General features: G+C 34.7%; 1 protein-coding gene across 1 annotated transcript in view; it reads right to left on the bottom strand.

The window, feature by feature from the left end:
- Positions 1 to 3,384: 3,384 nt before the first annotated feature.
- The window catches only part of LOC132730638 (uncharacterized), a 30,518-nt gene continuing 7,963 nt past the window's right edge, over positions 3,385 to 25,939 (bottom strand). Inside the window, exons 6-19 of the mRNA XM_060716608.1 lie at positions 23,162 to 23,236; positions 22,535 to 22,653; positions 21,895 to 21,981; positions 21,325 to 21,405; positions 19,558 to 19,659; positions 18,981 to 19,083; positions 18,172 to 18,375; positions 17,636 to 17,773; positions 17,312 to 17,394; positions 16,496 to 16,566; positions 16,145 to 16,158; positions 15,698 to 15,839; positions 15,151 to 15,224; positions 3,385 to 4,992 (exon numbers count right to left, since the gene is read on the bottom strand). Of these exons, the coding sequence (XP_060572591.1) occupies positions 4,949 to 4,992; positions 15,151 to 15,224; positions 15,698 to 15,839; positions 16,145 to 16,158; positions 16,496 to 16,566; positions 17,312 to 17,394; positions 17,636 to 17,773; positions 18,172 to 18,375; positions 18,981 to 19,083; positions 19,558 to 19,659; positions 21,325 to 21,405; positions 21,895 to 21,981; positions 22,535 to 22,653; positions 23,162 to 23,236 (1,337 nt within the window). The 3' untranslated portion in view covers positions 3,385 to 4,948. The remainder of the gene's footprint in view (positions 4,993 to 15,150; positions 15,225 to 15,697; positions 15,840 to 16,144; positions 16,159 to 16,495; positions 16,567 to 17,311; positions 17,395 to 17,635; positions 17,774 to 18,171; positions 18,376 to 18,980; positions 19,084 to 19,557; positions 19,660 to 21,324; positions 21,406 to 21,894; positions 21,982 to 22,534; positions 22,654 to 23,161; positions 23,237 to 25,939) is intronic.

The following is a 25,939-nucleotide window of genomic DNA, read 5'->3' as shown; positions in this document are numbered from 1 at the left end:
ATCTGTCATCAGAAAACAAAAACTTTCCCTAATTAACTGCATCTAATAGTATTATAAGAAACGAGAATACAGAACATATTGCACAATAATAGACCCTCAAATTTACTCATAATTTCAAGAATATTTTTGATTATCATAATGTTTTATTAAAACGTTAACCCGTTTATTGTCATTTATGATGGGAACGCTTTAAAGTCAGAAATAAAGTTGTGTTTCACAATGGTTTGTATTCAAAATTGTTAAATGATACAGAAATGGTATACACATGTATCGATATCTAAGACAGTTTGCCAGCTACCCATTAAAGAAAAATCGTGTTCTCTCACTAATCGCATTTTTTGTAAGTTACATCATTAAGCGTAATACTTAACTACTCGTATAAATAGAAAAATACTGGAATGACTACTGTAATCTTGCAAACATAACATCCAGATGATACAGCACTGATTATTAAGCCGTTTGTCACGGTCACCATTCTTCAGGGAATCCTTTGCTACGATTTGGACGGATTTTTGCAGCTTAACCTCCGAATCAAGTCACCGAGCCACGGTGGATGAATTCATCAAATCATAGTTCAGTCACTGCACCGTTCTTTGGCAGACTCATAAGCAGTTTACCAATACAAGATGCTTTCACTTCCGTCAGAAACTGCTGAACTGATAGTTATATATGCACATGCCAAAGCAGACGTACTGTACAAATGAACGAATAAAGTTTTATATGATCAATTACCACGAGAGTTACCTGCACCGTCTTGGAGTTGAGTCCAGGTCGTCCAAAACACAGTCAAATGCTCTACCAATTTTGCTAACCGAGCGATGCTTTCTACGATTTAACTTGACGTTTGTGTCTCGGAAAGGAAGAAGTCGCTGAACAATTAATAATTAAGAGAACCATGGATCTTTTCATAAGTATGTCACGAAAGATATATGAGAACATATAACATGTCATTGATAGTGAATCGTAATCCAGTATAATGCGTGTTATATAATTGACATCAAAAGCATTAATTGTTACTACTGACGGGCTGATAAACTCCGACCAATAATCTTGGAAATATCAATATTTTGTTTATTCGAGGCAGATATATGTGTATACAAAGAAAGTATATTTTTTCGATATTAGAAATAAATCTGTGTTTAATTTTACTAATATGCAAGCCGACACTGAAGATCATTCTAAAAACGTAGCATAAACAAATACAATCGTGCACACATTAATAAAAATGCGCATAAATGTAACAAAACTTGAAATATATACAAATTAAGTAATCGCAAAATTGGTATTAAACGTCGCATTAAAATTATATTTATTTTCTTTCAGATTATACTTTTCAATAAACAGCTTTTTGTTTTCACTTCCATATTTTAGAAAGAATTCAATATATATTAAGATATAGAATGATTCTTCCACAATGTCACAATGATGATATATTCCAGACTGTCTTCTGAAAATATTCCAAAATATCTATCAAGTATTGTAGTTTTTTATTTGATAAATCAAAAGATGTATGATATTTTGCGTGCTTTATTGGCATAGCTTTATAATCTGAAATCTTTGTCTATTTCTTTTAGGATTGTAGAAATTATCAATTTAGCTACAAATGTACAATTATAAACCATTCTTCTTTGGAACAAGTTTATACATGCAGGTTTGTCTACTGGATAATTCACTCAGTCTTCCAAAAGCTGTGTTTTGCTGAAACCAGACATGATTACAAAATTGTTTATAAATAGTAATCAAGGTGTAACAACATAATTATCGATTATATTCACTGATCACTAGTTGTTGTTCGATATGTCAATAATCTGTTCTTAGTGTGCTACATGTTATTGTTTTAAAACATCAAACTTCTGAAATGTACAAACCTTTTCATCACAATATCCGTTTATCCTTATCGTATCTTTACTAACACACACAGTTTATTGTTGATAACAAATTAAAAAAGCTATTTCTGCCTTTATACTCGTAGAATTTAAAGATTCGGCAACATTTAATATAAAGATTTAGCATATATTGTAATTCATAATAGAGTTTAAACCTAATAAATAAGACCATTTTAGCAATTATATACATGTATTGTTTATTACCGTTAGTGTTACAGTGAATGAAATATTTTCTAGCATATGAAAATATACATGTGCCACAATATCATTTCTTTAATCATCAAGTAGTACAGTTTTCACTATACATGTAAAAATAATGGAACTATCGATACATGCCTCGTCCCATTTTAGTAAAAAAATAACTATGATAATGTATTGCTTTTGTAATTTTGTCAAGAGCATGTTTTTTTTTTAATTCATGTTAATTAAGAAGTAATTTACCTATTTTAAAAATCATCTAACCGTATCTGTCACGGTTAAGATTTGTTCATTATGAGGCACATGTAATGTATATCAAAGTGGCCGACAGCTCAGTCGGTAGAGCCGCGGTACGGTATTTTGTTGGTGACGGGTTCGAATCCCTGTCAGGCTGCACATTTTTCTCACCCTGTAACTGACTTATAACACTGAGTTCAATTCACATTGCTCTGTTACCCTGATAAATTGGAAGTCAAATTTGCATATATATAGTAGGGAAGCATTTTACAGTTTAGAACTGTTCTGTACTAAGTTGAGATAAGTGTAAGCGACCGAATAGCTCAGTGGAAGGAGCCGCGGAATAGTATTCCGATTGTCACGGGTTCGAGTCCCTGCTATGCTGTTATACATAATAATCAATATTCAAAAGGATCTATCTGAAATCATTATAATAGTCAGCCGACTGTCATTCCATTTTTTTAATTTTGCATTAACTAGTGCTCATTTAGGTCAACTTATACTTGTACCGAATATAATTTGTTAACAAGTTTAACTTGTGTTCCAACTTCGTATATAAATGACTTGTTTTAATATGATTTATTTTAATTTATATGTTCATCTTCAGTATTAATGCTGTTATTGGTTATTTTGCGATCGCTGTACATATAAAATAGTTAAACTTAAAGAGAACATGAAGACGCAATGCTCTTAGTCCTACTACTTTTGAAAAAAAAATCGTACATGGGAATATTGTTCTTTATTCCCATAGGCAGTATGATCATCATGCTCTTCTCATTGTAACAATTGTCACTGCCTTACAATAAAGAATATTGTAAATATGCTCATATTTCCAATACAATATTGAATTGTTAATTGAATTGAATTGTTGATGTTAACCATTCACTTCAAAGTCAGTAAATAACAGCGGTTAAACTAGCGACCTTTCATAAAACAGAACACAAAAGTCATACGGTTACAAAAAGTGCGTTTCTAAGTCAATTTTGAGTAAGTGACAGGTAACAATGATATTTGAATATGTTTAGCGACCCAATAAATAATAAAAATAATAAGGAACATAAAACCTTGTGAAAAAAGTTTATTTTGAGTTTTCATCAATCACAACATACAGTCCATGACAAAAATGATCAAACAAATATTTTGAGGAAAAAGTCTAAATCAAACAAATATTTCACCATAAATATATTTTGAGAGTGTGATTAAGGTAAATCAGTCCTACACATTAACTTTAGAGATCTGCTGAATTTTAGAAAGGGCTTATCAGTAAGTAAATCACTATTAACTGTATATCTCCCCAATGTTAATACACGTTTATTGAGTTGAGGATCTTGTCATCACTAATTGGTCCTCTGTACTCTTATCTAAAAGCCCTAAAGTTGAAACATCAAAATTCTGAAGATGCAGCGCGCCATTAGATACACACACTTTTATCAATACGGTAACAAGCCATGTCATTATAATTACAAATTCATCAGAGATAGTTTTATGGGAAAACTGGAGACCTTGGGTTAATGCGTAGGACTGAAATGATAATTAAACTTCCACTAGTTTGTCATTATGTTCATAATTTCTTGGCTTATTACAGACTACCACTTATTTAGTTATAAACACAGATGAAGCTGTTGGGCTGTGGGGGATTGCTTTGATGTTTTGTAATATCATTGACTAAATAAAAGGAATCAATAGAAATTACAAAATTTTCAATATGGTTGACATTTCAATGATCCATATAAAATATTTATGAATAATAAAACTCTTTGAGAAGACTTAAACCTTGCATTTACACTTTTATGTTGCCCACAATAAAAATATGAATATATGATACGATAACTTGTAATAGTATCAACATTAAATGAATAATGGCCCTCACAAGTTACAACAGGAGTCAAATCAATACGGTCCTCACAAAATTATTAGTAAAGATACACCCTTTTAGAAAGGAAAATAAACAGTTAAAATCATGACTACAACACAATAAAAATATGATTTATGAAGTTAGAATACTATGTTCAATGACATAGACCCCTTAAAAATAAAACTTAAATGAACTCGTTAATTGATTAAGTACATATGTATATGTGAAATAGTATGTGAAATGAGACAAACTAGATTACAGAAAATTTACCATGATATTGTTTACACACACTCCCATTTTGAAGAAATCTGAATATTACTGAAACTGTTACAGACTAAAAAACGTCAAACAGTGCTTTGTTTTCCAGTGTATGATAAGTTTAAGGTGCTTAATAATAAGTATGCAAATGTATGCAAAACTTTGAGCGCGTACACAGAAGGTTCAATTTTAAATGAAAACGTCTGTTTAATTCAAAGGTACCTTGTGTTAAAGTCTCTGGACGCTTTCAGTATTCAGGAAAGTAAACAACCGGTATAATGTTAGGTCATCCTACAGCTGACCGGAGTATTTTTTTTTCTTACATGCTGGATTTCTTTATTAAAATCACAAACAAAAAGCAACAAAAAGTTAGTTAAGTATCATTAAAGTATGTTACTCAAATCTAATAACATAAACGTTATTAGAAAACATAATATATTTTTCGTCAACTATAGATGGTGCTTGATTGATATATGTTTTGTAACTGCATTCAGTTTCGATGATCGAACATGCACTATTGTTCATTGTTCACTGCCAACCATTCTTCATTTGACATTTCTGAAAGGAAATGATATTACATATCAATACTGATTGATTTTTGAATTACTTTACTAGTAATTCCTTGGTGCGATAGCTTACGATATAATTAAATGTGATTTACTAAATGATCTCTTTTTCTCTAACAAATCAAGATTGTTGCACGTGTCACTGTCATTTTGAATATGTTACGTTTTTTTACTTTGTTATTCAATTTTTAAGAAATGATGTAAAAATGACTCAAGTGTTTTGTGAGATCCAGAAAAGGAACAGTCCCTTTAGAGCACTAAAACCAGAACTAAATGTGTGAATACAATAGGAAATGATGAAGAGTGCAACTTCGCCAGCACCCGACATAACGTATTAACAGGGCTGTTGATAGGACATCGTACTCGACTTTTCTCAGTGGTTGATAGGAAAACAAGAGCCGGAATAAAGTAGAATTTTCTGACTTTAAACAAATGCCACAATTCTGTCAAAATTTATGTTAGAGCTACGGACCTTTGAAAAATACCTAAAATTATCCCCTTAAATAAGTGCGTAAAGTTTCAGCTCATTCGGTAAATTAGAAGATAACGGTAAATTAGAAGATAACAACTTGCACGCAAAAACTTAATGTGTGACGTCGACCGGGTATATACATGTCACGGATATACGTGAGTTCTCACTCGGGAGGATAGGGCGTTCAAAGAGGAACCTGTAAATATATTGTTGGCACAAAATAAAATATAAATACGGAGTCAATGAAAAAAACAACAGCTCTCGCTAAAAGTTCTCATTTCTTGTGCTATTGATAATTCCAAGCGAAATACATACACATATCATAGTAATTCATGTTTACAACGTTTTATAACCTCAAATATACCTGTAAATATATTGTTGGCACACAATAAAATATAAATACGGAGTCAATGAAAAAAACAACAGCTCTCGCTAAAAGTTCTCATTTCTTGTGCGCATGCGTAAAGGTTAGCGTGACCGAATTCAAAAATGAAGTGAATGAGGCCCGTCAACGTGTTACAGGTCAAATGAAGTTATTAGTATGAAGTTGAATAATGATATGAATGATTGAAAAAGAGACGATAGGGGAATCATGGGAATGATATAGAGTATGGGTATGAATTACAGAGTATTCTAGCAAAGACAAAATGACCCTGTGACATACTTCCCCGCCAAGGATAAAATGGCGTCCCGACATTTTCAACTCATAAACAAAAAATACTGATACCTGCATATATATCAAAAACCATACTGTCTAACTACAGTAGAACTAATACTAAGGACATGGGACTCGTTAAAGTACTTCTGTCCTAACAGTGAAATTACCAATAAAGGTAATGTATACTGCTTGAAAATGCTGTAAGGCATTAACAACCAGAAAAGTGCCCGAAGCACTGTTGGGAATGGTGAACGCGTTCTTTGGGGATTGTGAACCATGCACGTTAGTACACTGACTCATCTACAAAACTGTAGAACTTGTGTTATGTTTTCACATTACACAATATTCAAAGTAACTCTTTCAGAGTAAATAAAATTTGACAAATTTCTTTGAAGAAATTTTACAAATTGGTTAAATACAAACCATACATACAAATATATATGACGAAACCCTACATTCATATGATAACATATATGAATAAACACTAATCTCAAACATCAGTAAACCATCAACTGACCATTTGAAATAAAGACTATACAAAACTCAACTGAAGCAATTTATTGTTCTCATCTTTTATAAAACAATTTACAAAAAAATGACAAAATCAAATTTGACATCTGTCTGAGAATCTGTACTACCGTTTCCTACTCAAATTCCAATCATCAGTCATCCAGCGTGGCTTCTCTCTTACTCTAGAAGTTCTTCGTGGAGTAAAAGGTGGAGCTTCCGGTCTTAACAAACTATTACCTGACCGTCTTGCAGGAATCACATACTTATCGGATTCCGCGGATACGACTGATGGATTGTCTGAAATAGAGGTTTTAATGGAAGTACTCGAAGACTCAGAAGGTTTAGGTGCTGCCTGTGTCTGAAAAGGAAAGAGAACTGACGGGGGGAAAGGAATTTTTGCCTGGAAAAATTACCCAATTACTGGAGAGAAGGGACATTTTTGTTCGTTTTTCCTTTTTTGTAGGGGGGGAAGACCCAGGGAACGGGAAGGGGGTAGAATATTCGGTAAAAGGGGTTAACCTTTTGGGGTTGAAATCTTTTCCACAAAATTTTTTCCGGCGCTTAACCGAAATAATAGGTAAATTTTTGGCCCCGGGATCAATAAAAAATTAAGATATTTTTTACTCCAACGGATCACCCAAAAATTACACTTCCTTTTTAAAACCAAAAAACGTTTTCTCCCCAATTTAACCCCGGTCCCCGGGAAACAAGGCCCCGTACTTTCCCCGAACACGAAAAATTTTTAACGCTTCTTTTGTCCCGTTTGGGCTTTGCCCGTCTCCCCTCAGGGGCAGCAACCTGAAACGCGGAAATTCAACCCCGGTTCCCTTTAGCCTTCCCCCCAAATTTTAGTGGTTTGTGTTGCAAAGGAAAAAGGGGGTTCTGGGGGCCGTTTCCCGAGGAAAAGGTTTTTAATGAAAGGGCCCCAAAAGGGAGGGCCCGCCCCAAACATAAGAAAATTGGTGTCGGTCCCTTTCGTCGGGGGCCGGGGTTTGAGTTTTTTATGAAAATGTACAAGGTTTGGGTACATGAGTTTTTCCCAAATTTCCCAGCTTTTCTTTATCCTCCAAAGACCTGGGCAAAAATTCAGAAGTGTTTTGGTTAAACCTTTTCAGGCTTTCCCGGTTACCGGGGGAGGGAAAAGGCAAAGCCCCTAGACTTAGCGATTTTTGGGCCAAGCTGACTTTAAACCCCCTTTAATGACTGCCCCATCAAAATTCCTGCCTTGATCACTAATGTAGGCGACTGGGGAAACCATAATGACAAATGAAATTATCAAAAAGTGCTTTCGCCGTGGTGCGTGCCGTTTGGTTCCTAGTCGGTATGGCTTGTGCATAATGGGTAAAGTGATCAGTGATTACTAAACACGTTCTCATATCCACCTGCTGACATCTCTAAGGTCAAAAAGTCCATGCAGACAAGCTCTAGAGGATAAGAAGAATGGATTGGAATAAGTCCTGCAGAAGTTGACAAAGGTGTTTTCCGCCGAATACAACGAGGACACTTCCGTACTCGAGTTTCAACAAAACCATCCAAACCTGGCCAAAAGAAACGAGATTTGATGAGGAATTGGTTTCTGTCAATACCCTGATGTCCGGCATTGTCATGGAGACCAGTGAAAACCATATCCTTAAATGAGTCTGGCAGAACAAGCTGATCTACGGGATGATTACATACCTGACCATGACGATAAAGTATATACCATCCTTGATAAAAAGACTGGGCCATTCTCGAAGGTATTGACGAACAGATTCAGTTTCCCATGAAGAAAGTCTTCTAGTTGGTTTATGACCAGTAGAAAAAAATCTGTATAAACCTTGAAATTGTAGGATCTTTTGTCTGTTCCAGCTTCCAATCAACATCACTAAGGTAGTTTGATGAAACATCAGTAGTTATATCAACAACTTTCTGACTCATAGAAATACATTCAACAACAGGTGATTCCTTAATATACATACAACCTTGTATAATAGCTTTAACTGCGTCATTGAAAACCACAGTTTCAGATGAATTAGGAACTCTTGAAAGAAAGTCTGCATCTATGTTTGAACGTCCAGCACGATACTGTAAGGTGAAGTTGAAAGATGCTAACGCAGCTAACCATCTATGTGAAGTTGCATCTAGTTTGGCGGAAGAGAGCACATACGTTAATGGGTTGTTATCTGTACGAACTTTGAAGGAGTTACCATACAAATAATCGTTAAATTTGTCAACAACAGCCCATTTCAACGCAAGAAACTCTAACTTATGAGCAGGATAATTTCGCTCATTAATACGTAACCCTCTGCTGGCGTAGGCGATTACGCGTTCTTGACCGTCCTGCTCCTGATAGAGGATCGCTCCTAAACCGGAAGTACTTGCCTCGATGTTCAAGATGAACGGCTTTGTAAAATCGGCATAGCCAAGAATAGGAGGAGTAGTCAACTTCTCAATGAGTTGTTCATATGCTTCTTGTTGATCTGAATTCCAAGTCCAAGTAGCTGCATCCTTCTTACTCTTACCTTTAGTGTTTGTCGGGTGTCAAGCAAGGAGGTCATTCAAAGGCTTGGCTATACTAGCATAACCGGGAACAAAACGACGATAGTAGCCGGTAAAACCTAAAAAACTGCGAAGATCCTTAAGACACTTCGGAACGGGCCACTCCTTCAAAACTCTGGTCTTCTCCGGGTCAGTCTCCACTCCGTCAGCACTAACAACATGACCGAGATATGTGACACGAGGGAGGAAAAACTCACACTTGCTGCCTTTAAGCTTCAAACCAGCTTCCTTGAGGCGTTGAAAAAACAGCATCAAGTCGTTTAAAAGTGCTCATCTAACGTCTTGAATAAACGATGACATCATCCAAATATATCAAACACTCCTTAAGATGAAGTTCCCCCATACATCTTTCCATCAGGCGCCCCTGGAAGGTGGCGGGAGCGTTGGTTAGTCCGAATGCCATCCTTTCACACTCATAGAAACCAAGTGGGCCGACCGAAAAAGCAGTCTTGGGGCTTCAGACTCCTTCATGGCAACTTGCCAGTAACCCGATCGTAGGTCAAGTTTGCTGAAGATTTGGAACCTGCGAGGGGAATCAATGGTTTTCATCAATCCTTGGCAAAGAGTAGGCATCAGTAACTGTCCGACTATTCAACTTTCTGAAAGTCTATGCAGAACCTGAGCGAATTGTCTTTCTTGCGAACAAGGACGACGTTACTTGAGAAAGGGTTTTTGGATTCCCTAATGGCTCCTGCAGCAAGCATATCTTGGAGATGTTCCCTAACCTCTTCATACATACCAGGGGATGCGACGATAGGGGTCCTTGAAAGGCTGTGGATCAGTCAAGTTGATCTCATGCTCAAACAAGATTAGTGCAGCCAAGGTCTGTAATTACCAGTAGAAAATATACCTTCCATTTCTCGAGAATTGTTGTGTAGCGTCTCTAAGATGATCTTGTAATAAAGTGCTCTTGGATAAGTCTACTCCTAAATCTGCCAAAGACATATCTTTAGTACTGATATTAGACGAGGTGGCTTCCAAAGGGTCAAACTGATCGAACAACGTTCACATCTTGAAGAAGGCAGATTGAACTTTTAGGCATGATACGAACAGGTCTGACACTCATGTTACAAATTCGAACCGGAACTTTAGAGAAGAACGACTAGGGTCAACTTCAACAAGGCGAGGGCAAACATTGAAAGAGTGCAAGTTCTCATCATCCTCTGTAACACCATGTCAAATGGAATGACTTCCACGAACAATACCTGGAACAGTACAAACCGGAAAAGGCTGAATATACATAGGTCTGGTGATCAAAGCCTTCACCTGAACTGCAGTGTTATCCGGAATAGAAGAAAAGACTTCACCCCATGGAGATGGAACTGATTCTGGTGTGGTAATACATCTCTTGTAGTGGCTAGCTAACATTAGTACCAATAATAAGAGGTATAGACTTTGGAATAAGAAGTATCAGGCACTATCAAAACAGGAACAGAAACAACAGAATCTGAAGAAAGACATGGAACAGAAATTTCCAGGATAGAATAACCAATAAAAGGAATAGATGAATCATTTGCTCCTTTGACACAGAAATCAGAAATACTCAACAGCTCTGGACAAGGATCCAAAGATAAAAAGTAAGAATGAGCAAGAGTTGTGACCATAGAACCAGAGTCTAAAAGTGCCTGTAGCAGGGCATTCCATTAACAAGAACATCTGTTTCATTGGAATGTCCAACCAAAGGGATACTTGGTGGGCCTCTCTGACTGGGCGGTCCTCCTACTGGCCCTTTGGTGGAGGAGCCTGCTGGTTTAAAGGCTTATCTGTCTTGAATGGAGTAAGTAGAGTTAGAACTTGGAGATGGTTTCGGCTCTGCTCTCTTGAATTCGGATGTCATTACTTCTACCTCGCCACCTGTTCCCATCTGACCTATACCTATTCTTCTTGACATCATCAAGGTCTCTTTCGATGCGAGTGACTCTGCTGTTCAAAGTCTTCAACTGAGCTGTAACATCCCTGTAACTCCCTGTAAAATTTTTGGATTCAACAGAGGTGCTACACTGTCTTACATCCTGCAATTTGGACCGTGTCGGAAGAATTAGAAGGAAAAGAAGAAGTAGAAGAAGTGGAAGATCTATCCCTGGTAAAGGTACCTGATGATTTAACTCCTTGTTGAGCCAACTTCATCTCCTCTTCAACAAGTCGCAACTCTCGCCTAAAACCTGTATAGTCAAGTTCCGCCTCAAATTTGTACCTAGTGGCGTTCTTCAAATCCTGGTTCCTTAGTCCAGACCACAATCTGTTCCTCAACATGTCATCCCGTGTCTTTCTATCGAGTGTGATTTGGGAATCAAACAAGAAGATGCTCCAATCGAAGACTATAGTCAACAATTGATTCACCCTCCCGTTGACTTGCAGAGTAGAATTGCTCTTTCAGCCTCTCTGTTGATGCCACGTTACCATAAGTTGCATCCATTTCTCGAACGATTTCATCCACAGTCGCCCACTCCCCAAGATGTAACAAAACTGATTCTGGCCTTCCCACGCAGACTACGCCGAATCGACTCCAAAATGGAATGTTCAGAATACATACCGCTTTTGAGGATACAGTGACTTCATACTTCCAAACGACAAATTCCACATCTTCTTTCTTCAATTCCCCTGAAAACTGAAGGTAATTCTTAGGAAGTCTCTGTGGTGGAAAATGTAAAGGGTTGCTATAAGAATCATGCTGTGGGAGAGAAGCCAGATCTGGGAAAGGACTGTTTGATAATCCTTCAAACTCAGGCCTAGAATAATAAAATCAGATTTTCTGGGCAAAGCTTGAGCCAAGAGGGGATGGAATCGAAATCAGGACGAAAAGAAACACGACTCTGACGTCTTTCAACAAGGGTGACGAAGCACTTTCATGAATAGAATGCAACCTATGAGGAGATAACACAGGAGGAGAACGATCACGATGTCTATGTCGGTACTCCCTAATAGGTGTATGTGTATCAGGATCAGCATCAGTGGAGAGGTGAACGTCTATCAGTTTCTAGGTTGCACTGTATCAACAGTATAACCAGAACTCAAAAACACGTCTCAAACAATACTCAAGATCTAACTCATCACGACTATCTTTTCCTCTAGGTGTGTATCGTCATTATCCATATTGATAATTACTGACATAACGTGTCAACAAATCAACAACACCAACTTAGACTGATCAAAAATAAATAAAAATGAAGGGCACTTTTTACTTGAAATATTATTCCAAATAAAAACTTTCAAATGAAAAAAAATAAACTCATCTAATACACAAAAATAAATTTTGTTCACAATATGGCATACATTGTACACCATACACAAATATGGCAACTGAAATTTTTAATGATAATATGTTATATCTAGCAGAATTTACACACCAGATGAATTTTATTTACTTAAGACAATTCAGGCCTTCAGTAAATGAATAATTAAAACACACAAAAAATGATGTTGCCATATTGTACACCATATAAATTACAAACAAGATAAATAACACATAAATAAACTTTCAAATTTGCAGCCTTTTATGTGCCACCCAATTAAATTCTGTAAATGCCAATCAACCTAACCTATATTTAATGCTTGGTAATTCCTTTACACTGTACTAACTTCTATAGTTTTCCATTGAGAATGTGCTGCAATATATAAATATCAAAGTCCAGTACTGTATCAAACTTGTAATAAAAATTGAATGGATTTCACCTACCAAACAATTTACAAGGGAAATTCAAATAACAATGAAGACAATATAAGCACAACACTACTTCCATATGACCTGCTATACCCAAAGTCTTCAATATCACTTGATTTATTTCAAACAAGAGCACAATGTTTCATGTACTTTCCTGGCTAAACCAGTACTGTAAAAATTCACAACAACAAGGATTCAAATTGTACCACACTATAATACCTGGTCAAATAGTTGCGGAAAAATTACTTCAATTTTTCCAATCTTCTCCAGATAACTGCATTCAAAAAAACCCGAGAAAAGTCTAAAACAAAATACAATTGTCCACTTGCGCCAAGCTACCACCGCAATTGTAAAATGTTTTGTTTTTTTTTTCCAAAAAAACCAGTTCCCAATTTTTAAAATAAATGGAAACAATTTTTATACACGGAACTAGAAATATTTTTAAATAATATAAGAAGATTTTATCAAATAGTATCTAATCCCTGTGATAAAATGTTCAATTTTTTATAGTATTTCTTGTATTTTGATATTTTTAGGCTTTCACTGTTTTATGAACAGAAGTACCAACAAGTTGAACTAAACTATCATTACACTACAAGACTACAATTACTGACTTTTTCATATCAGGCACCTAATAACAAAACATTTTCCAAGAACACATAAATTTTATGAAGTGTATGTGAGCCGCCAAAAGATTAATTAATTAATAAAAAGCTTCCAAAATTAAATTTCTTTCCAAAGATGAAATTCTTTTTTTTTTTTTTTTTTTTTTTTTTTTTATCAAGGTAAATATAGTACAAAAGTTTATGTCACAAGCTTTTCAATAAAGCTGGGACTGTTAAGTGGGGATGTCTTACAGGAGTATAGTAATAATAAGACAAAACAGATGGTAAAATGGAAAGAAATGGCTTCTTAGAGTATTACTCATAGTATCAGGCGACCCAGAAGAAAGATATGAAAGGGTTATTCTCACCAATCACCAGTTACCAAAATGAAAATGTTATTAATGCAATGAAATCTGTTATTCTGTTAATGTACATGCTCAGTGCCAAGGTTTGACTTCCACACAATACACACAACTTCAATGCCAAAACAAACCTGTCAAATATAAACAATAACTGTAGAAATCTATGACAGTGAAGCAAAAATATACAATGAACAATTCCCTTAGATGGTTTAACTACAAAGGATTTTAAGAAAATTTAAAAATCAATCTATCTAAAGGTTAAATCAACTAATTTTAATGTCATTCAAGTCAATGTTTATCACTGTAATCTCCTTTTCCAATAAAAATTGTTAAAACAAAAATGTCCAGAGGTAGAAATCCAACGGTTGAAAAATAAAGAAATCCTGGTCTGTTGAGTTTATACACTAGTGGTTTCAATGTAGAGTACTTATATTAAATAAAAAAGGCTTATATTTACTTTAGAAAGTTTTCATTTGATTGTTAAAATAGAATATAAAATTTTCGATACAACATGATGGACGGAATTCCCTTGTTGACATTCCTTATGTGACGTAAGAAGGGTTTCCCAATTCTCATTGGCTGATACAAGCGGGAGACAATCCACCCGAACTGAGTTCGTCCTCAACTGTTTTCGCACCCAAAACGACCCAAATGTAACACTGGCCACCAAATGTCACGGATATACGTGAGTTCTCACTCGGGAGGATAGGGCGTTCAAAGAGGAACCTGTAAATATATTGTTGGCACACAATAAAATATAAATACGGAGTCAATGAAAAAAAAAACAACAGCTCTCGCTAAAAGTTCTCATTTCTTGTGCTATTGATAATTCCAAGCGAAATACATACACATATCATAGTAATTCATGTTAACAACGTTTTATTAACCTCAAATATACCTGTAAATATATTGTTGGCACACAATAAAATATAAATACGGAGTCAATGAAAAAAACAACAGCTCTCGCTAAAAAGTTCTCATTTCTTGTGCGCATGCGTAAAGGTTAGCGTGACCGAATTCAAAAAATGAAGTGAATGAGTCCCGTCAACGTGTTACAGGTCAAATGAAGTTATTAGTATGAAGTTGAATAATGATATGAATGATTGAAAAAGAGACGATAGGGGAATCATGGGAATGATATAGAGTATGTGTATGAATTACAGAGTATTCTAGCAAAGACAAAATGACCCTGTGACATACATGTATAATAGTTCTCCATACTGTTCAAAACGTCAAGCTAGATACACTGTTTAATTGCATTTATAGTACTGAAAATATTGGAGTACAGACATAATACAGTAAATAAAACGTTTTAATTTTCAGCATGTTGTATAGGTCCCTTACCTCTCCTCTCCAAGTTATACGCTGTCTGTGTATTAGTATTCCTAGCTTGTAGGTTCTGAATAGAAATTCTTAACCTAAAACAAATAAAGGAAGCTTACAGCAAACCATTAGACCATTGTACCGACCTCGTTTATAAAAAGATTCTTATATAACTTTAACAGTGGTTAGCATAAATCACAGTTATTATTAGAACGCGTTTGCTACTTGGTGCAATAAAAATGTATTCATAGGTATATTGATATGTATTAACAAATGTTATGTCAAGACATCTTATATTTGATGACATTTTATGCAGGTCCATGACTCTTATCAAGGTAAAGCATGTACTTAATGTATTCTTAAACAGGATCAATTTATTGAACAGTTAACATTCATTTTCAGCATTATGACAGCGATGCTGACGTCGACGCAATAGTTCTACCTATACTTCACAAAGTCGTGCTTAAATGATTATCTATTTGGTTGGAAACAAGTCTATAAAACAAAATATACGGAATTCTTTTTTAATAACAATGCATTGTGAAATTAGAATATTAAAATATCTCACGACTGCGTATCCATTAATACACAGAACGTTCCAGTATGTTTTGTCTTATACATCTCCTCAATGCTGTCATTGACATTTTTAGGTAATCTTTTCCACTGTTCACCATCTTCCGCATCCGTTATATGCCAGGCAAAATGCATCCCTGTATATAGACAATGAATATCCATTAGGACAGTTCAACCTCGTCAATGAAAACATTATGTTCATATTGAAATTAGAACACTATATGCAGATGGAGATGAAAACCTCTATATACATATTATCAAGAAATTTACTATAATTTACTTGATATATTTGGTAAGTTTTCTGCAGTAGTGTGGCATTAACTTTAGAAGTGAAAGGAAGAAATTCATAAAGGAATATCAAGTAAACTGTAATATGTACTGAGGTGAAAACAGAAAAAAATCCTCATTGTGTGTGAAATAGTATTTAAAATGTAATACTTACCACTGCGGTATTTGCTGAAAAAGGTTGAACAAAATAGGCGTATCATTTTTGTCACATTTATTTTAGTTTTAAACTAAGTAACATCACTGTCGATAATATTTAAATCGCTTGTAGTTGCAGACATATATTTCAAGTTGAGAGTAATACACGAATGTCCGCTTTTGTTTACTTTGACAAATTAGTAATAATAATGTAAAAGTATAGTTAAATGGCATATATAGCGAAAAGATAAAATGGAGAAATATGCACATATGTTATTGTTGGTTATAATGTATGTTAATATGTTTGCTTAATCATCTATTTAAACCATTAAACTTAATTAAGTAGTTAGTTAACAATGTAAAATCGTACCATAGTGTTAGGTCAAACTTTTTGTTAAAGCCATACCGGTAATTTCCTGGACCGCCATGCGACCAGATAACCTAAACACGAATATAATATCAACTATAAGTTTGCCTTTTTAATGAATGATATCATTTAGGTTTTACAGAGAGATTAATATAATTGAATTGAGCCCTTAGATCGAGAGAGTTTCATATAAGCTTTAAGCTTTCTACTCAATCCAGTATGCCATTTATGCATTGAAATTTTGTTTGAAAATATTTTTTGTTTGTTTTGTTTTGGGTTTTACGTCACATCGACACAGTATAGGTCATATCGCGACGTTCCAGCTTTACTGGTGGAGGAAGACCTCAGGTGCCCTTCCGTGCATTATTTCAGGCACGAACGGGCACCTGGTTTGAAAATATGGAAGAAGAAATAAATATTGTTTAAACCAAACAATAACACGCAGGCTTGACTTGACAAGATCATGTTAATAAAGAAAAATAGTATAGTTAAATTTGCTATTCTGGTGGTTTCTTTTACTCTTGTTGTTTGTCTAAAACAGTATCCATATATGTTTATAGAACAATACAAATTATTGATTTTAGAATATGTATTATAGAGGCAAACATTTAGATGACCTTTTTTTAAATATCACACCAATGTAGAAGTTAGTGTAAAACCGTACAGCGCAAACAAATTTAAATTTCTTAGCTATGAACCTACACTTTCTTTCAAAAAAGCATGATACAAAGTTTATTTTCGATATTTTATTTCTAGCATTATATATAGAGTCTAGACATTTTCTTTACATTCCCTTCAATATATTTCAAAATTTCCTACATGGACTACAGGGCCATCTATTTTCGTCACAACGCCAACATTTCCTTCTCCCCCATCTTGGTCCTTCCATCGCCAATCTTTACCTGATAAAGATATCAAATGTTTTATCATCATATACAAACAATTTGTTTAACATGTTCCCTATAAACCAATTATCAAATCAAGTTTTCCTAACGTATATAATTACAAATACCTGTATAATAATAATATTTATTTATGCATCTACATATAAAAACATCTGCATTTATACTGTCAGTTACTTGCAACAAACGAAACAGTTATATCCGCAGTTATAAGTAACATAAGTTAAAACTTGTAAATTACCTCTGACAACAATAGATCCAATTTTTAGCTTACTGCAGTCAATACTTTGGTCCTCGGACATGAGAATATCATACTGACCGTTAATTCCAAACTTGCATTTTACTATAGAACCATCTGACCATAAAACTTTCAACAAACCTAAAAATGAACAACGATTATTTTTGCTTTTCTTTTAAAAAAACATCTGTCACCTTTGTGTATATGTTTTTTCTTTTACAGTCCTCATTTCAGTCATACTTACATAGATACTATTCTGTATTTAACTTCATAATATTTTTGTCAACCTACAGCTAACATGTTTTTGTTTTATTTTAACTAACTGACGACAGATCTATAGCTATTTATAGTATTGATAACATTATGAATGCATGAAATATATATCATAACATGGCGGGGACAATTGTGACACTATAATCTTTTATTGATGTAAATCAAATACAGTTACATTTATAAGTTACGTATTCGTCAAAAGGAACAACTTTATTGTATTCCTATTACGAGAACTATCATGAATTCGAAAAATATTAATGAATTACCTTTCCTTCGGGGACCAACAACCGTGCCAGTAAAATTTTGTCTGGTTGCATGACAAATCCATTTTGGATTCGATACGACTGCAGAACCAAACGGAGACGATTTTACATCGTCTGACAAATCAATTGATTCGGGTGGTACAGAATCAAGTTGTCCATCGCGGTCTGTCATAGGTCGTTCTGCATGTTCACTCTTGTCTGTGGCAGCTGATAATTTATTAAATATTTTAAAGCAAATGTAAACGAATAACATATGAAGAAAAGGGCATGTGACACAATCTCATTTCCTCTTTTTCTAAGTGTATGGTACAATATTAACACTCGTTTTAAGATACTCTTAACAGCCAAAATCCCTGTGACATTTGAATAATTCCTAATTCCGAAAGCCGGTAGATTATTGAATAAACCAATTACAACCCATCTTGATGTTTGACTGTGTTCTCTCCTTCTTTCGATTTACTTGTTAATTCCTTATTCTTTGTAAATAACAGGTTCATGTTCTATCTAAATCATTCTAAAATTTACAAAATCTTTAAAGGTATAAAAAAGTAAACAAAGCGTTTGGAAGGATTCCTTTCGAATGACTTCGATAAAATAATGTTACCATAAGAAACTGTTATGAAGATTTACAATCTACTCCAATCAGCCCATCTGCTAAAAGCAATGCCTTTGCAGTTATTTACCATCTTAGAAAAAAGCAAAAAGACATATAATGGGGCAGAAATATACATGTATACAATGTATATTAAAATAGGGAGGGGAGTTCAAGACAATTTAATTGTCAAAATTAGTTTGTATTATGTCAAACTGACTAGACGTTGCCCGAGCGTCTTTACTGGTTCCATCCGTTTCCATTTTTGCAGGCTGTTGATCATTTGACGGGAAACTAGCTGATATAATTTGTCTTAGATCCTCCTGCAATCAAATATACTTGTTATCCGCTGTCATTGAATTAAGGATAATGTTTACTACAAGATTGCAATTTTCATTATAATAATGTTGTTGCCACTGCTTTTTCATCATATTTTTTCCAGTTTGCAACTGATTCTAATTGAATACACTTCGCGCCTCTTGGAATACATCAATTTTAACATCTAAATAATTATGTATATGTATATTGTGCTCAATGAAACGGGCGTAAAATGTATAAACAGAGGAATAAATCTAAATTTGTATTACAAACATATTAATGTATGTATTCATTTGGACAACATATATTTCCAAATGTTATTTCTCTTGCAAACTCTGTCAGGTTTTGTTACTTAGAATGAATATCAACATACAAGATAAGCAATGTTACGTTGAAGGTACTAAATAAAATGAGTTGAATATGTTAAATGTTATATGGAAATCAAGAATGATGTATCAATTTAATCAAAAGATCATTACCTTTCCTTTATCGTTCAATTCGCAATTTTCTATAGCATCATCTATTTTAGCTCGGTCCATTTCAGCACTGATTACTTGTTTTATAATTGTATTTGCTTTCTCCTATTCAAGATAATGAAATGAACAATTGTTATTTTGTCGGATAAATCAAAGAAATAAATCAAACTGTATTCTTGTATAAAATTTGCGAAATATGGTACATATTAACGGGGAAGTAAACAGTTATTAGCGGAAAGATTCTCGTGACCGCGCGTCGTGTAGTTTTCTGGACCACATTAGTATGTGGAAAGGAGAGCAAAATTTTTTTATACAATACACAGATAAACGGGGAATTACCGATATAGACTGCATTGTATGCATAAATGGAGGTAATGCACCATCTCACGTGAATTTACATCTGTAGAAGTCCTCATGGAAATCGCTCGCACTGCGGGCTTGAGCTTTAAATACGTAGTCGTGCATGCACAAAAAGGGTGCATTAACCCTCTATTGATTTATGTTTATACAACAAACAAAGATTTGATAAAATGTTCGCAGATGCAGAGTAACAGCTGTTCATTTTCATCAAATAAGTCTGCTTAAATTAGCCTTTTGTTAAATTGTCTGTATTCATTCTTAAACGCATAAGAAAGTTTAACTTAAGGAAAATTAGTATTTATAATTCTTCATGCATAAGTGGTTAAGTGCTTATATCATAACATGAAATAAAACATTTAATTCTATAGGGTTAACACACGTTTTTTCGTGTTATAACGTTTGTAGAGTCCCGAGGAACGGTTGGTTGGCTCCAACAGTTCCGAGGGACTCTGCATACTTTATAACACGAAATAAACATGCGTTGACGCTATTATAGCATAAATTTTACAAAAAAAATCATGATGTATATTTAATACAAAACACATACATTAAATCCGTGTGCTTGGACGGTATTTATCCAATTCTACATGTTTTACGTATGCGTTTTATTTTTCCGGGGCCAACTACTTGGGAAATTCAAATGCTCAGAACCGTTCGAAAATTCGAATTTTAATTGATTTAACAAAGTTTATCATTGGAGATTTATTAAGTCAAGAAAAAAAACAACATTAAATTACTCTGCCCAAGATGGAACATGACCCTCAGAAATTCTTAGAATGATTTCAGATTGACGGTAGAAAAGACCAGTGACATCAGAATCGTTTTTTTTTTCTCAAGCTCACAAGTTGATAAAAGAATATCAGGCACTAAACATTATTTTCTCAAAGAAATATAAATAGCATATATCAATATTAACATCAATAAAACAACATTTTCTCATATTCATTTTGTGTAATCTTGTTTTGTAAGTTAATTTGAGGGTTAAACTGAATGACATTTATTTGTTTACATTGACAACTGTCCGTTTCTTAGAAAGGGCGACAACCAAGATAAGCGGCGATGTCTATACGCCGTATTTCCGGCATAGTTACTTGAATGCTGCTCGCCGTAATGCGATTGAGGCCCTCGAATCAATAATTTCAATAAAACACTTTGGCAAACAGGCCAAACCGTCATTTTTGGTTTGTTTACTTGGCCCTGTATGTATTGCGCATAGGTAAAACCGGGCTATAACAAGAGCGCGTGACTATGGAACGCATGGTTTTGGTCCCGTTATAACATGGGCAAAAGAGGGGAAAATAGCCGATTTTATGCTAATTGTACAATGATCCCAATCAATTGCCTGTGTGCATAATAGCTATCATTTTAATAAGTAGCATCTTAAGGTTGAATGGAAAATGGTGCACTTACTTGAATTTTGAAAAAATCTGTTATGGACTCTGTATCATCCGACGTGTACATTCGTCCATTAGTAAGCCCCTTCAGAAATTCCTAAAGCAATTGTATTGTATAATCATTAAATTTGTAAACAATCGTCAGGATAGCATTAACAGATTATTTATGTATATCATTATACAGAACTAATAGTGCAACAATCAGACGTTTGTTTTAACGTCACACCGACACAGTATATATCACATAGCGACGTTCCAGCTTTACTGTTGGAGGAAGGCCTCAGCAGACGTTTGTATAAGAAAGCTATTAATATGTTTAATACAGTTGTTCACTTTGTTTATTAGATAGGGTAATATTGCCTTATATAAAGCCACTTAGCGAATGGTATATTGCAATCAACTATTCAAATACGGGCATAGAGCTTGTCAACAATCTTTATATCGAATTTATAATACAGCAAAAATTACTTTCTTATTGAAAAAAAAAGAAAATTCCTTCATTAATTTGAAAGAAGACGTGAATATAGTTTCTAAACGAGCAGTATTCTAATGATCTATATAATCAGCGTTTTACTTTCATATTCACCTCATGACATTTCCCGGGTATAATACATTCCAAGTAACTTGTAAAGGACGGGCAGGTATTCATCAAAGAGACAATTTCCCCAATTACCTAAAAATATGCGTGATAAATGACAAGTACTATAACATATATATAGATATATAACTGATGCCTTTAGCTAAATAACTGTTTAAATAAACACAAATAATTCTAAATACTTTTATGAAAGAACTATATTACCTTAAATTCACGAATCATTGCCTACTTATATCAGCATAATATGTTGCCCCGGAAAATATTTATTCTGTTAACGTACTATTTGAATAGGTTTTAAATATCAAAGACATTATTTGTTAAAACTCTTTCGAGAAGCGACCATCAGAATAGAGAAACAACATAATCGTACCATTTATAAGTTTATGTGTGCAATTACAGTGGCATTAGCTTTTGGTCTTTTCATGCCAACTTTCCAGGTCTTATTCAAATACAAAATCCCTAATCCAAATCTCCGTAACAAATATTGCAATTACAAATTCTTTAAGATATCATTGAATGACATTGTATCTTTAGTATAATGTTAGTGTACAATAGTTCATATAAGAAAATGACATTAATCTAAATATGAAATGCAGAATTTTAAAGTGTATCGATAGTATTAAAATACCTTTTTATCAACTACACCATTATCGTCACCATTTAGAAGATTTTTTCGTGAGGCATATCCATCCGTGATCAGAATAATTCTTGGAAGCACCGACATCGGTTCCATTATACAAGCGCCACCTAGACAAAAACAGACTTGCAATGTTATGTTTAACTAAGGTATGTGCCAAAGACTGGCATTTGTCGCTGAACTCTAAATCAATGTTATTCACCTTTTACGTGCAATCGCAATGTTTATCCCATAGAAAGAATGATTTTGCAGTTAATTTTTGCAGTTACATGCACTTGTACATCTCATGAACACATCTTACAACAAGGGTCTGTTAATTAATATTATTACCCTGGAGTTTCTGCCAGATCAATAAGCTTATACAATCAACCTTTGCAAAGCGTACATCTGTAGAGCGACAACCTCATTACAACAGCAATAACAAATGAGACTTCAACATGACACTTTTTCAAAGCTTTACGCAACAATCAAAGTCTTTGACAACAAAAGGCTATTGCTTTGTAAAAGTTGTTCTGCCTACAGCATGTATCATTTGCAATAAAAATATATGGTTAATGGTATTCAATGTATTTTTAATTGTTCAGTGTGAATGGCGAATACAGATACTCGAAAACATACCCCTTTCCTTAATTTCAGCCAGAGAAAGTGCAAGTCCAAGCCAAAGCGGTGAAGGCCCTCCCGCCTCTATATTATCTGTAAAATATCGTAGACCCTTTCTTATCTTCGTTTCAATTTAATTTAGTTAATAACTAAATTGAGGTAAAAATACTTCATTATTAATGATTATATAATTGATTGCACTCCGTATATTAACGTAGAAGTCGTACTTGATATATTTGTCATTTAATCTGTAACATTATGAACATACTTCTGTACAAGTTTATTACCAAACACTACATTTTCCACATCCATCTGTCTAATCAACCTGACGAAACAGTAATAAATTCAATTATAAATGAGCCGCGCCATGACAAAACCAACTTAATGGGTTTGCGACCTGGCGCATGGATCCAGACCAGCCTGCAAATCCCCGCAGTTTGATCAGGATCCATGCTGTTCGCTTGATCACGTATTTTGATCACTTGACCGAAAGTAGTTAATATTGCACAGGGTAAATATCAAAATTTATGACTTATAGCGCCAGAGAGTCGCTTTAATAAATTGTGAAAATGAACTTGAACATTAGTACTTCTGAAAGGACTTTATCTCAGATCTTAAATTCATCTCAAGAATTTGGAAAATGAGGATTTATTTCAAAACCCAGGAAACTCTCAGGTGGGGTATATGAACAATATGGCGGATGAAATGGCGGGAAGCGGTCAGTGGTCAACAGTTCAAAACAAAGGAAAACGTAAACGAATAAATACTAGTAGTGTCAATTTTGAATCCTATGAAACCATGACCCGAGACGAAAAGCTGAATGTGTTATTTAACAAAATGATTAATATAGAGAAGGGACAAGATTCGTTAATTTTGAAAACCACAGATTTACTGGGTCAAATACAAAATGTTAACAGTCAAATCGACACACATAACACCTAATTGAGAGCTCTTTCATACACAGTTATCGATTTAGAAACAAAAATCAGAAGAAACTAGAAATGTGTCCATAGGACACGGATGCCCCCACACGCCACTGTTCTGTCAATCTTATGACTCTGGGTCAAATATTTTTGGGACTACATGTGCCACAAGTTGAAAACTAAAAATCAACAAAGGGCCATAATTCTGTTAAATTTGGTCGCAGCAAAAATTCCTACCTTTACTACCATCTACACATTAAGGTTGTTAATCCCTGGAAGTTTAAGCAAAATCTGCCATCTGGTTTAAGAGGAGTTGCGTTCACAAAATTTCTACATAGTATATAATGAAAAAAACAACAAAGGGCCATAATTCTGTTAAATATCGTTGCAGCGAAAATTCCTTCCTTAACTGCCATCTACACATAAAGGTTGTTCATCCTTGGAAGTTTAAGCAAAATCTGCCATCCGGTTTAAGACGAGTTGCATTCACAAAATTTCTATATAGTATATAGTGAAAAAATCAACAAAGGGCCATAATTCTGTAAAATTTGGTCGCAGCAAAAATTCCTTCCTTTACTGCCATCTTCACCTTAAGGTTGTTCATCCCTGTAAGTTTAAGCAAAATCTGCCATGCGGTTTTAGAGGAGTTGCGTTCACAAAATTTCTACATAGTTATATAGTGAAAAAATCAACAAAGGGCCATAATTCTGTAAAATTTGGTCGCAGCAAAAAATTCCTTCCTTTACTACCATCTACACATTAAGGTTGTTCATCCCTGTAAGTTTAAGCAAAATCTGCCATGCGGTTTAAGAGGAGTTGCGTTCACAAAATTTCTACTTAGTATATAGTGAAAAAATCATCAAAGGGCCATAATTCTGTTAAATTTGGTCGCAGCAAAAATTCCTTCCTTTACTACCATCTACACATTAAGGTTGTTCATCCCTGTAAGTTTAAGCAAAATCTGCCATTCGGTTTAAGAGGAGTTGCGTTCACAAGATTTCGGGACGTACGGACGGACGGACGGACGGACTGACGGACGGACGGACAAGTGCAACGCTATATGCTCCCACATTGTGGGGGCATAAAAATGAGATAATTTATGGCCTTGAGGAGAAATACACGGGCAGAGATGCAATATATGATGACTTAAGTGATTTCTTTAACTAGGAAACGTGTAAAGACTATGATAATTTGTTTATTGAATCAGCTGAGCGTCTTGGGACATTGAACAATTACCGTAATAATAATACAGCGAAAAAGCGTACAATCAGTAAAATTCCGTCCAACAATGTCGATACTGTCATGAGAAATGCACGAAATCTTGCAGGTACAAAATATGCTGTCGATAGAGATTACCCCCCGAAGTAAGAACTGCTAGGAAAAAACTTTGGCCTGCGTACAAAGAGTACCGTAAAACCGTTCGAATCGTGTGCAATTAAATTACCCAGCAGCGCTTATTGTAAATGACAGGGTAATAGTAGACACGTTTCTGTGCTGGGACGAAATCATGAGCACAAGCACTAAAACGTAAACCGGTTCGGACCCATTTACAACAACCAAGCCAACGATGTAAAGCCTTTTCACATTCTAAAGACAACAACATTAATAGCCAAACACATGCAGACGGATGTAGTTCTGTCAACGACGCAGTCATACACACCCCATTGACCTTTGAGTCACAATCAAGTCTTAATAATACATGTATATACACAGTGCCGATTAAAAAACTTCGCAAAATACAAGAAATGAAGAAACAAACCTTAAACAGGTAAAACCCACAGAAAGTAAACAAACATCACGTGGTAGGCCAAAATCTAGGACGACATCATTAGCCAGTCAGCGAAGAGTTCGGTCTGTCAGTACTCGACCAGTA

The sequence above is a fragment of the Ruditapes philippinarum genome, unplaced genomic scaffold (assembly GCF_026571515.1).
Source record: "Ruditapes philippinarum isolate M1 unplaced genomic scaffold, ASM2657151v2 ctg1896_1_1_1_1, whole genome shotgun sequence".
In the NCBI taxonomy this organism is placed as follows: Eukaryota; Metazoa; Mollusca; class Bivalvia; order Venerida; family Veneridae; genus Ruditapes; species Ruditapes philippinarum.
Note: the sequence above shows the minus strand (reverse complement) of the source record. Positions and strands in the feature narration are given on the sequence as shown.